Genomic DNA, 16,177 nt, shown 5'->3' with positions numbered 1-16,177 from the left:
ACCAAGACCAAACAATGTACATAACTCTTCCAATCAGTTAAGATCAGAAGCCTTGAAAGCTACTGCCTGGTACTGCATCAGTATTTTGACGTTATGAGGTCAAATTTGCTTTTCATTCATTCGGGGTCGATAAATTAAGTACCAGTGAAACACTGGAGTTGATGTAATCAACTGTCCCCCTCCACCAAATTTCAGGCATTGTGTTTGTAATAAAAAGGATTATTATTATCATCATCATCAGTAGTAGTAGTAGTAGTAGTAGTAGTAGTAGTAGTAGTAGTAGTAGTAGTAGTAGTAGTATTTGACATCCGGCCAAAACTGATCGAGCAAATTTATCTATTTAGGAGAATCTATAATGGATTATCCAGTGTCTCTTCCCTCTTTAAGTGACTAAGGTACGGGTTGGTGCAGGCTGGATTGCGAAGAAAGATAGACGGAGAGAAAGTGATAATAAGAGAAATAAGTAGAAGGGAAATGAGACAGAGAGGTGGGAGGGAAAGCAACAGAAAAAAGAGAAGGGGGAGAAAGACAGTCGAGGACAAAGAAAACTGATATGAATATAATGTCGTTTCGTGTGGAGTCAAATGAAAGATATAAGATTTACACTTCACAATCTGGTACCGTTGTTTCTTATAATCCCCAGTTTTCTGCTTCCCAACAGAAAGCAATATGATATAAGATTAATGTAGTCTATGGTTATAATGATGCCGTCTAAAAGTACACAGAAGATTTTTCAAAAAAACTGAAAATTTTATTTTATATGGTGGAAGATAGTTTGCACAATAGTCTAAGGTAGATAACTCAAACATTCATCAAGGGAAATAACTCTATTTTGGGCGAAACAATAAATAAAATTGCAGATGGTCCCAAAGACCAGTGAGTGAGACATTTCCTTCTAATCACAACTAGCATTTGTTACATAACAAGAGAGACACATTGTATTCTGTAATCCTAGATAATCTATCCTTGACAGAAATTCGAGATGATTGGGGTTCGAATGGTTTTGCTCAAAGATCTATTACACTATTGGTAACACTATTGGTTTTCATTTGTTTCTTATCTTAATGAAAAAGGCGGTGGTAGGAGTAATATTTTCACTTTCTTTAATCCAGGTCCGTCTTTATCCAGAATACACACGATCAATTCCTTTCTTCTTTTTTTTTTTCTTTTTTTTCGGACATACTGTATCTAAAACCACATCATCCAGTGCGTCCTTTCATTTTTTAAGATGTTAGCAAAGTTCCCTCAAAACAGTGCGCTGCTGCACACTCACACATATTTTTTATAACTAATATATAAAGGTAAAAATTAAGGCTGCGAGCTGGTCAAAACGTTAACACACCGCGTAAAAGGCTTAGTGGCATTTCGTCCGTCTTTACGTTCTGAGTTCAAATTCCACCGAAGTCGACTTCTCTCTTTATCCTTTCAGGAGTCGATAAAATAAGTATCAGTTGAGTACTGGAGTCAATGTAATCGACTAGTTCCTCCTTCGAAATTGCTGGCCTTGTGCCAAAATTTGAATCCAATATGTAAAGGGAAATATGTACGCACACAAGGTTTTCAAGATGAAAGCGATTTGTTTCTTAATCGTATACTTTCATAATGATGGCTCCAAAATAAAAGACAGTTGAGATTCTGACAATTTCCCAATGATCTTTGTTTTATATAAGCAGCTTTATAATTTTACACTTAGTTTCCTAATCGTTCGTGCTTTTAATGGAAAATCAAATTCAAAAGGCATTTCAAGTGCTTACTAGAATCTTAATAATATACACTTAAAAGTAATGTTGTATATATACTTAAGTGGTCAATATAGCATTTGAGTGATGGTCATTTGTCATGGGTATGAGCGTATAATTAATTGGCAAAGAAAGATAAAATTTTCTCACAAGCAAATTTCATCGTATACCCACATCAAAATATTAATAGAAATGTTAGACGATAGGGTACATTCTTGCAGAATGTACCAGAAATTTCAAGCAAGTCGAACGACTTTAGAGAAGATTCCTTCTCTTTGTTTTATTATTATTTCTTTCTTCATTTAAAAACAAAACTCTTTAGGCTTTCCATTGATCTGGGTTGACCATGGATTTGTATATATAAACACGGGCCTGGGCAAGGATTTTGTGGAAGATTAGAAGTTACCTGTGCATGAAACTTTCATCTTTCCTCGCCACCGATATTATCCAAGAGAAAGGCTCCCTCTTTAGGGCCGATAACCTTTAGGGCCGGTGCTTAAAAGCACATATATATCATAGTAGAAGAGTCACGTCTGGAATGAGTGCAGAACAACTACATCACATGATTTCAGTATATTGTACATCCTCAGTAGCAGGTGCCCGTCACCGCATACCAGTATTCGACATTCAAACAATACGCTCACATTAAGTTGAATCTAAAAATTGCATCCATTGCCAGTATTTATTTATGAAAGATAAAGTTAACAAAGGCAGGATTTTAGCTCAGAACGCAGTGAATTAGAACAAATAGTACGAGGCATTCTTTCCAACGCTTTATTTACTGAAAAAATTCACTACCTTCAACAAAGATAACATGAAAGAATTATGGGTGTAGTGGATTCTAATTAATATTTTCTAATTGTAAATACGTAAAAGCTCAAACAGAGTTTTATCAGCTAACGTGCTAGTCTCTGTATACAGTGAGCCTTACCAGCTAACGCGCGACTCTCCGCATACTCGATCAGTCTGCTAGAAATAGCAGCGAAATTTACCCGTCAAATCGTATTTAATTGTGTTCATGAACAAAAAGACACCTAAAGTCATATTGTTATTCATAATATTTTACCTAAAATAGAAGACGGGATGGTTACAACAGGAACGCCTCGATCATTAGCCTACTTGGGGCTGACCTAGAAATCAGTTCATTTGTGGTGAAGCATATTGCCATTTATTTATTTATTTATCTATTTTATCTTGTTGGTTTCAGTCGGTGGATTTCAATTAGCCTGGGGTAGAGCATTCAAAAGTTTGAGTCTATTATATCTAACGCAAGATATATCAACGATCCGTGTTGACCTATTTCCCAAATCACCAAAGAGTTGCTTCCCTTATAATAACTAAATCTCTTTAAATTAGCTACAGCGATGATGTACGCAAAATCAAACGCAGAGATACGTTCGGAGTTTCACACATGTCATCTACTAATTCAAAATCCTTCGATTAACTGAGCTTTTCAATATAATTAATAAATAAGAATTTCAACGAGGTTTGAATTCTGAAGGCAAAATGTAAGGAAGGTAACTTCTATAAAATATTGGGAAAATCTAGAAAGAGTAATTGCAGTTAGTCTCACTACAGCTTTTTCTATCATGTGTGTGGGGGGGGGGGGGGTTAATATTTCCGAAAATACATGTTAACACGTTTTTAGATCGTCTTGGTAACATTGTATTAACATGTATTCTCGGAAATATTAATTTCAATGATATTTTCTATATCTAAATATGTTAACACAATAGCAACAAAAGGCGGCGAGCTGGCAGAAACGTTAGCACGCCGGGCGAAATGCTTAGCAGTATTTCGTCGGTTGTTACGTTCTGGGTTCAAATTCCGCCCAGGTCGACTTTTCTTTTCATCCTTTCGGGGTCGATAAATTAAGTACCAGTTACGCACTGGAGTCGATGTAATCGACTTAATCCCTTTGTTTATCCTTGTTTGTCCCCCTCTATGTTTAGCCCCTTGTGGGCAATAAAGAAATAAGAAACAATTGTCGGTTTTGTAAGGTGAATTCTACAACGAAAGATGTGATAATCTCCATACGTATTTTTGTTGTCTAATATTCTGAATTTCTCGAAATTCTTCTAAATGTTATTGGGATCTACTTGTCATACATGTGGAATTACCTTCGATGTGTTTTCTACTTGCTATTTATTTGTGTCTGATTGTTGCATGTAGTTAACCAAATTCATTTAAAACTGAGTGCTTTATTGATATCTGCCTGGAGATTTTAATCCCTTTTTCTTTTCTTGTGTGTGTGTGTGTGCGTGTGGGTGTGTGTGTGTGTTTGTGTAAATATATATTGTAGTAACGTAATTTGATAACCAGACAACAGTAAAAACAATGTAACGAACAAACAAATCTCTTTATCAATCAACAATCAGTATCCCTTGTGAACTAACCAACCGACACCTTCCGATGTGATTGCAAACTAACACGAACTTCACTTAACTCCAAACTCTGAACCTCGAACTAACTTGGATCATTACTATTTATACTTTACTCAAACCAATCTATCTCTCGCAAGGGGGCGTCGTAACTTTCATCACATCTCCCCTTTTGAGATTTCGACTAATGTGAGAAAGTTGAATTTTTTTTCTTTCCATCGCCTCTCCTTCATTTTTTTTTTAGCTGCTGTATCTTAATTGCTGCCCGACTTTTAAGGTAGTATTGTTCGTTACACACAGCACTCTTTCTTTTCGTTGTACTAAACACTCTTGTTAGCATTCTTGTTCTTTTTGCTTTATTTTTTTGGTGGGGGGGGGTGCTTTTCTGCTTTTTGAAAATTTAATATCCTTTTCGTTTAGGTATTACTTCAGTCTGTTTGCCTTTTCTGAAGCTAGTTCTATGGGGCTCAATATCTCTCGGTGCTGGCACTTCACACATATCATAGAAGACTTCCATTGGTATTACCCTTCGTTCTTCTGTAACATTAACTCTGCTGGTGACTTCCCTGAATTAGTATTTAGATTTGGCGTTATTCTATATACTCTCAAAATTTTCGTTAGTGCTTCGTCGTAATCTAGCTCGTTCCTAGCTTTTCTTAGAGCTCTTTTGAACGTGTCGACAAATCTTTCCGTCTGCCCATTTGACCTCGGGTGGTAGGGTAGGGCAAAGATGTGCTTTATGGTATGCATTTTGTAGAAATTTCTTTATTCTTATTCCGTGAATTATGTTCCATTATATGAAACTAACGTCTGAAACACGGTGTCGAGCAAATAACTCGAGTAGGAACATTATTGTTCTTTCCCGTGAGTTTATTACATCTACATATCTCTGGCCACTTTGTATAGCTATCCACAGCGATTAGGTAGTGTGCACCGGTCACTGATCCAGTGTGGACGATATGTATCCTGGTCCATGGACTCCAGTCTCCGACCACGATTGGTATTTTACTGGTGGTGCTTTGGTTGCCAACGCGCAACATGTTTTCTCGATGTCCCTGTCCATAGACGGCAATATACAATCCTCTTCTTCGATCTCCTTTTCCCACAGATTCCATTCACTTTGAGCACAAAGCACTTTTTACACAACTACCATCCCACGTATAGATCACGTGTCCATACCAGCACAGATTTCCCATACACTCTATCTGACTTTCTATTTAGATTCTCTCTCAGCTCATTTTTTATTCTGTTCATGCACATTATCATTATCTAGTGAGCAGAGTGTGTTTGCTTCATTTCTTTCTAGTCTAAATTACTCCTACCTCCACTAGTATTTAGATCACCTAGACAACAAGAGCCATAGAGCTACTCCTAAAATCCTCCTAAACATTTGAAAGAATCTCGAGGGAATATAATTTCTTTGGGCTTTGAGTACTTATTGCCCTTGTACATCTGCTGCATACAAAGTCAGCCTTTTTTGTGACCCCACTAGCCTGTTTACTACCTTGAGTGACCATAGTTTATAATGGATACACCATATAAAATCTCTACCAGCTCTTTTTCTGCATATTGATAATGGTCATTTACCTGGTGGTAGCAGGGTCCTATTTTGTCTCCTACATACTAACACCATAGTATTTGCCAAATTTAGTTTAAGGTCTCTCCGTTCTGGATTTCCTTCCACATCTGGAATTTCTACACTAAATCTGCCACAGGTTCAGCATTAAGAGTTAGCTCATCAACGTATGATAGCTTTTATGGGCATCTAGTTTTAAACTAATCCAATAAAGCTAGAAAGATTATAACAAACCTACAGGGTAAGGGGAGGAACTGAACCTTGATTGAATCCTACCTGCATGCTAAACTCAAAACAGAACTCATCTCTCGCTCCACTTCCCAATATATCATATATGGCTCTAACAAGCCATCCCTCCTAGTTTCCTCTATAACAACCAGATCTCAGGGCATGGAACCTTATTGAAGATCTTTAGGTCAACATTATAACCCAAGTCAGCAGTCCAACCCATACCGGCATGGAAAACAGACGTTAAATGATGGTGATGATTATGTAACATTATTTCAAAGCTAATTTAAACATAGCAGCAGAACATTTACTTATGGAGTGTAGTGTTGTATTTATCGCAAGGTAGCAGTCAACTTGAATTTTACAACACATACAACACAAGCAGATATAATACATACATATACACAAATATTCATATGTACATATACACATGTGTGTGTGTAAAGAGCTAGATAGACAGATTTTATATATATATATATATATATATATAGAGAGAGAGAGAGAGAGAGAGAGAGAGAGAGAGAGAGAGAGACAGACAGATAGATATAGATGTATGTATGTATGTATGCATATAAGAAATAAACAAAGACTTTTGGAATGTTATTTTTCATTATTCATTTTTTAATATTCATCCTCAAAAATATATGAACATTTTACAGAAGTGAGAGAAAAAGAGAGGAAAACAACTAAATCATTCAACATAAAGAACAAACCATAATTCTTGTTTTTTTCATATGCCTTTAATCTTCTTTTGTAAACAATAAATTTCCGATAATTTTAATAATTTTTAACATGAAAGATAAAGAGGAGAAAGAGGGAGAGAACAAGAAAGAAAGATTTTTTTTTTATATTTTAAAACTCTAGTTGATATGGAATGTTTTCTTTAGTATTTTTATTTGATTCTTCTTTCTCAGATGTGACCATCACTGATGAAGTTTGAAATAATGTTAAAAATAAGTAAAGAGAAAAAAAAATTTGCTGTAGAACAATCAATGCTATAGAACAGTAAACAGTTCTGTAGTCATTAATGTAATTTTGTTGACATGTCAGTGTTTTCAATCAGTGAAATATTTTGTGTTGTATTTTTTTTACTCTAATGTGTGTGTGTAATAATCTTCAACTGTTGCTGCTATAAGGTGATGTATAAATATTGAACTACAAGTGCATCGCATCTTATAACAGAAAGAGCTGTAAACTAATGGAATACAATACATAATTTCTTGTTCCCTTGTCATTTATATACCTAATTATGCTCTGTACTCAACTAATGCATTTTTTCTGAAGCATATGTATACTGAGTTCTAACACCAGGTTATTAGTATTCCTATGCCTAAGCAAAAAGAATATATATATATGAACAGAGATTTTAAAAAACCACCTTAAGGGATAGTAAATATCCAATGAATTACTGGTTTGTTACCTATTATTTTGTTGTGAATAGTAATATTCCTAAAATAGTAATCTAGATTTATAAATATTCAAATTAAAATCCAGAAAATGGAGAAGTAGCGTTAATATAGTTTATTAACTGCAAAAATTCAACATGTTCACTTACAGCTGTTTCAATTTTGCCCAAAAGAATTAAATTCCAGTAATTAACACATTTTATTGGGCAAAATCTTGTCAGAGGAGTAAAATAGATATATCATTAGGTTATTACATGTTATTCTTCCAAAACATCTCAAAAGACTTAATTCTTTTGGGCAAAATTGAAACAGCTGTAAGTGAACATGTTGAATTTTTGCAGTTAATAAATCATATTAATGCTACTTCTCCATTTTCTGGATTTTAATTAGTGACTCTAGGAAAATATTAATCTTTGAATGTCAACTAATTATCATTGTTGCAGCATGAAAATACTATTCGAGCAAATTAAATATTAAATTATTTGTGATTTATCTGCTAGACCAGGGTACCCCAAGTAATAGTCTAAAGATAAATACCAGACTATGAATTATTTGGTACTAGGCCACACAGAAAGAATAAGTATTTTAATATTTCTATTTTATAGACTAATGACTGTCTGTAGGACAGTGCTCTGCAACTTTTTCCACCTGCAGTACACATATTCTTTTCAAAATTCGACGGCACACCTGAACTAAAAGTATAGGGAAAAAATTACATTCAGGTTACACTGCGGCATAGCAGTTGCAGAACACTGCTGCAGGGTGATTTTGCATCATATATGAGGTGTTTAGTAACAGAATGTCATAAGCGCCACCCTAGCCATTTTCAAGGTGAGTATATTATTTTCTTTGTCTCAACATCTAGAATCTGAAAAAGTTGGACGAACTGGTGAGGCTTGCAATAAGGTCGAAAATCCGGCTGTAAAAAGTTGTACCTCAACGCTATTGACACATTGCTTGCTCACCCAAACTTGGGCTAGAGAGCATAGTAATACACCATTGTAAGCACACACTCTCAATCAATAACTTTAGTGTGGTCCCTGTATCATTTTTCGAGGTGTTATGGCTCATTTTCTAATATTCCTTGTTACCATCATAATGATAATGGGCTATTATCTTACTATGTCTGACTAATGGACTAGTGTCTTAATTACCTCTTAAAGATATACCTTAGTATATTAAAACACAAACAATACCTTTGGGGATGGGGTCTCTGTATGTTTTTTTCTAGGTATTATGGCTAAAATATACAATGCGATACACCGTTTCATAGTACCAGTATATTCTTCAAGATGAGAAAAAAAGCAGTCAGTTTCATCTTTCAGATGCATAGATAAATAGGTGGAATGACTAGCAGAGGTCTTCACAGTCATTTTAAGACCAAAACCAGCTTCCTAACTTCATTCCTTGCCAAAATATCACATTCTGAAAGTCACGAAACTTTGACTGCATTTTTCTCAGTTTTTATGTTGTGGCACTTACAACAGTCTGTTACTAAACACCTCGTATATATGTAATAATTAAATTATATAATATGCAATTTATTATGTTTTGTCATGTGCATGATCTCTCAGCCCATGGAAAATTTTTGGTAGAAAGCAAGTTTTAGGAAAATGGAGGCGACTAAGATATGTTGTCATGTTTATACATTTCACAATCTTATTACCATCATTATTAGTAAGCAGTGCTAACATAGCGAAATAACTTCACTATAAACATGCTGCTCTAGGATGCTCTCTCCTATACAGCTTCACAACCATCTGTGTTTGTTTACTGTGCCTCAACTGAAAACAACCCAACAGGGATTCATGTCTTCTCTTGTTTATTTTTAACATATTTAAAATGCCATTACTTCATGGAAGATTCGTTTTCTTCTTTTTAAGACTGGTTGAAAACATTTGTTGATAGTTGTGAGAGAGAAAGATAGAAATTAGTGAAAGAATGAGTTGATAAACACAGCAATGAGAGATCAAAATTAAATTCCTTACAGGTGAAACGGTAGAATCTAAGAAAATTAGGAATGGTCTGTACCAACAAAATAGTAAGTAAAAATCAAATGGAAAGCAGAGTAAAATATTTTGTCTGAAGATGATAGTGGCCTAATGGTTCACAAATAAACATTTGCGTGTGTGTAAGAGAGAGAGAGAGAGAGAGAGAGAGGGAGAGAAAGAAAGGGAAAAGAGTGATGACATATTTACTAGTAGTGAATAAACAGGTCATGTCTCTCTCTTTCTCTCCTAGTGTGTGTGTGTGTGTGTGTGCATGTATATAAATTTCGTTTAATAAACAGGGTAAACAGAATACAATTCAGGAGTAAATAGATTTTATTATTATTTTTAATTGGCATAAAGTTAGAGAAGTAACTCAAGTTTGATAAGTGTTGTGTATGAAACTCTGTCCTTGAGTCACCTTTGTAACTTTCATCCACTTAATAATAATAATAATGGTTTCAATTTTTGCCACAAGGGCAGCAAATTTGGGGGAGGGGATAAGTTGATTACATCAACCCCAATGTTCAACTGGTACTTATTTTATCGACCCTGAAAGGATAAAAGGCAAAGTCGACCTCAGCAGAATTTGAACTCAGAACGTGAAGACAGACAGAATCCTGCTAAGCATTTCACCTGGCATGCTAACGATTCTGCCAGCTTGCCACCTTAAACAACAACAGCAGCAGCAACAGCACAACAACAACAATAATAATAATGGTTTCAAATTTTGCCACAAGGGCAGCAATTTCAGGGGTGAGAATGTGTCAATTGTATCAACTCCAGTGCGTAACTAGTATTTACATATCAATACTGAAAGAATGAAAGGCAAAGTCAACCTCAGAACATGAACACAGACAAAATACTGCTAATCATTTCGCCTGGAATGCTAACAATTCTGCCAGCACACCACCTTAAATAATAATAAGACAGCTTAAACACTGAACAAGGATTCTTTGTCCTATATTAGGATTCTTTTCTCTCACTGGAGAAAAAAAGACTCCTAACATAGGACTAAACCTAAACAGCAACAAGTTTACAAATGTGCAAAGAAATATCATAAGATGAAAACTGTAAGCTGATATCAAAATTGACAAAATAAAAGAATGTAAAATTAGATCTAAGAAACAACCCAGCATTTACAATTTGCAAATTAACAGACAAGAACTGTGCCAGAGTTATAGAAGAAAAATCTTTGCAGGAAGAAGTAAACATGACACACAACAAGAAACAACCAAAATACTCTTCCTGATGATCAAACCATTGCAGATGAGCATACTGAAGAGACTAACAACAATTTAGAGAAAATAAATAATATTGGTAACAAGACAAGGTACCTGAGAGAACTTGAAGAACAGATAATGGCTGAATGGATCAAAGTCCAAAATATGGACATGAAGGCTCACAGTGACCTTCCTAAGATTCATAGCAGGAAAAAAAAATACAAAATAAGCCAGGTGAACATGGCCCTCAAAACCATCATAAACAAAAACTAACTAAATATCACATCCTTCAATGAGGTATTCTATGCTGTTGTTACAGTCTGCACCAAAATGTATGGCATAAAATTGAAAAAGAGTGGCAGCTGTTTTAATTCACAAGTACCCAATATCTCTCTTCCTCTCTCTACACATGTGTGTGTGTGTGTGTGTGTGTGTGTGTGTGTGTGCATGCATGTATGTAGTTAGTGTTATAAAAATTCAGAAACATCAAGAGAATGTGAAATGATTCTTTTAGAAATGGTTCCCAAAAAGTATTGTGTATGTGTGTGTGTGTGTGTGTGTGTGTGTGTGTGTGTGGAGGCACAAATGACAGAAAAAATACCCCGACACATTAGTAAGTTTATTAATTTGGAAAAGGTGATGATTAACTCCGTACACGTTGAGAAACTCTGAACTGCAATGATCATTAAAATAGAAAAAAATTAATGAGAGGAGCTTGGTTGTGTACTAATAGGAAACATCAATCAAGTGGTGGACTGCTTCACACCCTAAATGGAACACTTGGAAGTAATCTCAGTAAAAAGTGGGAAGTTACTACCATGCATAAAGGATAGTTGTGAAAAAGTGTATTGCACCAGATAACTTACTACAAAGGAAACTACCATTTCTAGTAAATGATTACAATAAAAATTCCATTTTATGGAAGCAAAAAGAAAACTGAACTTCAAATTCAGCAATATAGTGGTCGTGTAAAGAATATGGGATTTCTCAGAGAAACCTAAAGCACATCTTTTGTGAAAATACTGATTGTTTATCTTCATGTTAGTTCTAATGGAAAAGACCAGAGATCAAAGCATTTTAAACTCGATCATCTGATATTCTTTCAGACAATGTACCTAGAACTACATTGTCCAATGTGCCATTTTCATAAAAAGATTGTGTATGATTTGAGGAAAATTTGGCTGCTATTTTTAACAGGTTGAGCAACTGCCTAAAAACTTTCTTTGCAGTACAGAGGTAATGCATCTATGATGTTTCAAGTTATGGGAACATTTTCAAAAATCTGTTTTAACTAGCATGGAACATGGATGTTAAATAAATGATATAGCTGCATACTTCATTTTGCAGTTGGTTTAAACAATAACACCATCTACACAATGTCACTACCAATATTACATACAATGTCAGGACAATAGGAAGACACAAACATAAACCCCACCCTTACCCCCACAGAGTGTGGTAAGGCCTCAACAAGTAGGACAGCAGTCGATCACCTAAGAGAATAAAGATGAAGTTATAATGAAAACCACAATCTCTGTGCTTTGGGGTGCAAGATACTTGCATCATAGAGCACCCAACTGTACCGACTAAGCTTCGCCAATCTTAAGAAGAATCTGCAATGTTTACTCCAGTGCTATTCTCCTTGTTGAAGCCTTATCACACAATTTATTGCTACCATACTGGAGTGACCATTGCAGATTATTCTTAAGACTGGCAAAGCTTAGCCAGTACACTCAAGCACTCTATGATTCAAGTACCCTGTGTCACAATGCACAAGACTTTGATTTTCATTAAAACATTATCTTTACTCTCTTAACTGATTGAGTGCTATTATATTTGTTGAAGCCTTACCACAAAATTTATTGCTACCATACTGGAGTGACCATCGCAGATCCTTCTCGAGATTGGCAAAGCTTAGCCAGTACAGTCAAGTGCCCTACAATGTAAGTATCTGGCACCACAATGCACAAGACTTGTGGTTTTCATTATGACATAATATATAAATGAATAAGGAAAGATGACCATTTTCTTTACATGATTATTATTTCCTTTAAGGAGCAGAAACATGGCCCCTCTCAATGACTCTGGCAAAGAGGATCAACAGCTCTGATAGCAGAATCCTGAGAATGATCAAGAACATCAGATGGTACCATCAAGTTCCTAACAAAGAACTGCATGCATGCACACACAAGCCCACAGCCTCCCACCTCATATCTGTTGCATGTGCTAGTACAGCAATGCCCTCCATCTCCCACTAGGTCATCCTACCAGGACTTCACTTTCATTCGACACAGTAGTTGCAGCCTGGAAGAGGCCTCATTGCAGGCCCCACACCAGATGGCTAGACATCATTGAGAATAATTTCCAGAAGCTTGACATCCCCTTGGAGGATGTAGAGGGGCTGGCACAGAACTGCCAGCAATGGAGAATACCATTGGATCTGATAGGCCCTATGCATGATGATGCCTCTAGGACTACTAATCTGGGACGACCCCAGCCCCATCAAGCAAGGGCATGAAGCAAGCATGGTTATTTATTTACTAATTTGTTACATGTACAAAGTGAGTAATCTCATGGAAACAATTGTCATGTAAAGGAAATCATTTTTATTCCAAATTCTTTTATCATTATTTACTCTGCGATAAATGTACTACAATTTGTTGCTACACACTCTTTGGATTTGCAGAGTGCTTCATTATTAATTAATTAATTAATTAGTTGATTAATGAGGAGTACTGTTGATACACCTCTTTCAGCACTACATTAACCAAATACTCACATGAAATGCTACTGAGGTGATAGTCTGGATCTGAAGGAATCCTATTATTTTAATAGTAATAATAATCCTTTCTATTATGGGTACAAGGTCAACAATTTTGACGGTGAAGGGGAGTTGATTACATTTACCCGAGAGCTCTCAATTGTTATTCTATTGACTCCAAAAGCATGAGAGGCAAATTGATCTCAGCAGACTTTGAACTCAGAACATAATGAGCCAAAAGAAATACAGCTCAGCATTTTATCCAATGTGCTAAGAATTCTGCCAGCTCGCCACCTTAATAATAATAATGGTTTCAAATTTTGGCAAAAGGCCAGCAATTTTGGGAGAGGAGGTAAGTCAATTACATCGACCCTAGTGTTCAACTGGTAATTATCTTATCAACTCCAAAAAGATGAAAGGCAAAGTTGACATTGGTGGAATTTGAACTCAGAAGATAAAAATGGGCAAAATGCTGCTAGCTGCATTTTATCTAGTGTACTAACAATTCTGCCAGCTAGTCACCTTAATAATAATAATAATAATAATAATAATAATAATAATAATAATAATAATATAAAATAGGTTTTCTAGAGTTTCTATCAACCAATTCCTTGAAGCTATCAGAGAAAAAAACCTACCCATCATTCCACAAAGTAAGAACAAAACTGAAACCATATGGTTATGAAGCAAACTTTTTAACCACAGGCCCATATATCAGTCCACACACACACACCTACACACATGCACACACACACACACACACACACATATAAATAAATAAACCTTAATCAATGATGTATCTCAAAGAGAATTCAGCTGTAAGATCTTGCAACACATTACGTGAAAACCACCTTGAGTTGACAAATGATGGAAAGCTGTTAGCAGGACTCAAACTCTACATCATCTAAAACTGAAACAGGAATGCTACTAACTACACTAAATCAATCCCAATCTTCCTGCCGCCAAACTAAAAGCTTTCATCTTACCATTTTCCATCCAAAGAGTCTTTAAACTAATGTAGCCGAGTTTATTTCAAAACAAACTGTTAAAAAATACTCATTTGCATATTTCTCATTGCTTCAACATTTCCATTCTAAATTTATATATTAGTGTTTAACATCCATTATTCCATGCCTGTATGGGTGAAATGATTTTTTTTTTAGGTTAACAGCTCTTTTATAGCATGAGACTCTGGCCCTTTCTATCATGAACCAGTCAGCTATGAGTAGGAAACAAATACTTTCATAGACAAATTATTAGATATCAAAATCTTTCATTGTACACCATATTTTGTAATAGAATTATATATTATTAGATATCAAATATATATTATTATTACAAAATAAACGAAAGTGGATATAATGGTATATGTGTATATGTTTTAGATGGATATTATTTACAACATTTTCATCTACTATAATGTAATTGATTCAACTTCAATGTATGATTTTTGATAAAATTTCTTTCCAAACTAACACAACATACTTGAAATGATTATTTGAAACTTATATATCTTTCTAAGAAAGGAATACACCATAAATTAGAAATGAATACAAATGTCACACCCACCAAAAAAAAAATAATAATAATAAAAAAATAAACAATTAAAAAGAAACATGTCTATGAATTACAGTAAAAGTAAAAATGATTTTTCTTTCAACGTTGATGAATAATGTATCATATCACAGCTGCAATATCTTTAAATGATTCTTTCCAAACCCACAGTTTTGGTTTTATGGCGAAACAGCACTTTTAACAAGCGTGTAAAACTTTTCATCTCGAATTTCTGATGATTCTTGCTGTAAATATTCATTAAGATTCCTAGTATTACAATAAGACCAGACCAGAGGTAACTGTAAAAAACACAAGAAAATGAGATTTGCAGAATGTAATATATAGTTAAAGAAAGGTGAAGTAAGATAAATGGGTTTAATGTAAGGTTAACAGGCAGTTAAAATAAAGTTGAAAGGTGATGATGTTAAATCGAATGCATTGTAATATTGGCAAGTGGTAGTAACACATAGTTAATAGGAAATTATATAAGGTAAACTGAGGTAAAGTGTGGTTAACAAGTGGTAATATAAGGTTACTAGGAGGTAAATGTAGAGTTAACAAGAGTTTATACTAAGGTTAAAAGGCAGCAATTTTGGTTTAATTAAGGTTAAAAGGTGATTAAAATAAGGTTAGCAAAATGTAAAGTAGGATTAACAAGAGATAACATATAGTTACAATGGAGGTAATGTGTAGTTAATAGGAGATTAAATTAAGGTTTACTGATGGTTATGAAATGTTAAAACGCAATCTGTAGTTAAACAGAGGCAACACAAAAGTTTGATTACCTCCAGTTAACCATTTACTGTATTGTACATACGTAACTTCACCTACCCATATATAATGCATGGTTGTGTGGAGGCTAATGGCTGGTAGTTGGACAGTTTGGCACACAAGTGTAAAATCATGGGTTTGATATGTAAGCCAGGCAGTGCAATGTGCACTTGGGCAAGGCACATCATTTCACATTGCTCCAGTCCAATCGGCTGACAATGAGTTGTGCTTGCTGCAGAGTGATATTACACAGACTAATAACTTTATATCTTGCAAAAAACAATAACAGTCATTGATAGCCAAGGTACACTAGATGATGATGGTGAATATATGATTAATAGGAGATAAAGCAATATTAACAGGGAACAATGTAAGGCTCCCACTCAACTATCATTTTTTAACTAAAGATATTCAGAGTGGATGTTAGCTTCATTCATTTCACCAGTGTGTACTAGTGGACAAGTGAAATTAATATTGATATTGCTAATGGGCTAATGCCTACTCTAAACATCTGATCCAAATGGTTGCACTAGGGCAAACTCCACTCAAG

General features: G+C 34.9%; 1 protein-coding gene across 2 annotated transcripts in view; it reads right to left on the bottom strand.

The window, feature by feature from the left end:
• Positions 1-6,514: 6,514 nt before the first annotated feature.
• Positions 6,515-16,177, bottom strand: part of LOC106868217 (adenosine 3'-phospho 5'-phosphosulfate transporter 2) — a 42,573-nt gene continuing 32,910 nt past the window's right edge. Inside the window, exon 9 of one of the 2 annotated variants that reach the window (XM_089355477.1) lies at positions 6,515-15,155. In XM_089355477.1, the coding sequence (XP_089211603.1) occupies positions 15,002-15,155 (154 nt within the window). In that variant the 3' untranslated portion in view covers positions 6,515-15,001. The remainder of the gene's footprint in view (positions 15,156-16,177) is intronic. The other variant, XM_089355478.1, reaches the window with a different exon arrangement.

Source organism: Octopus bimaculoides, chromosome 7 (assembly GCF_046866305.1).
Source record: "Octopus bimaculoides isolate indiv1 chromosome 7, ASM4686630v1, whole genome shotgun sequence".
Lineage (NCBI taxonomy): Eukaryota > Metazoa > Mollusca > Cephalopoda > Octopoda > Octopodidae > Octopus > Octopus bimaculoides.
This window is presented reverse-complemented; position numbering and strand designations above follow the sequence as displayed.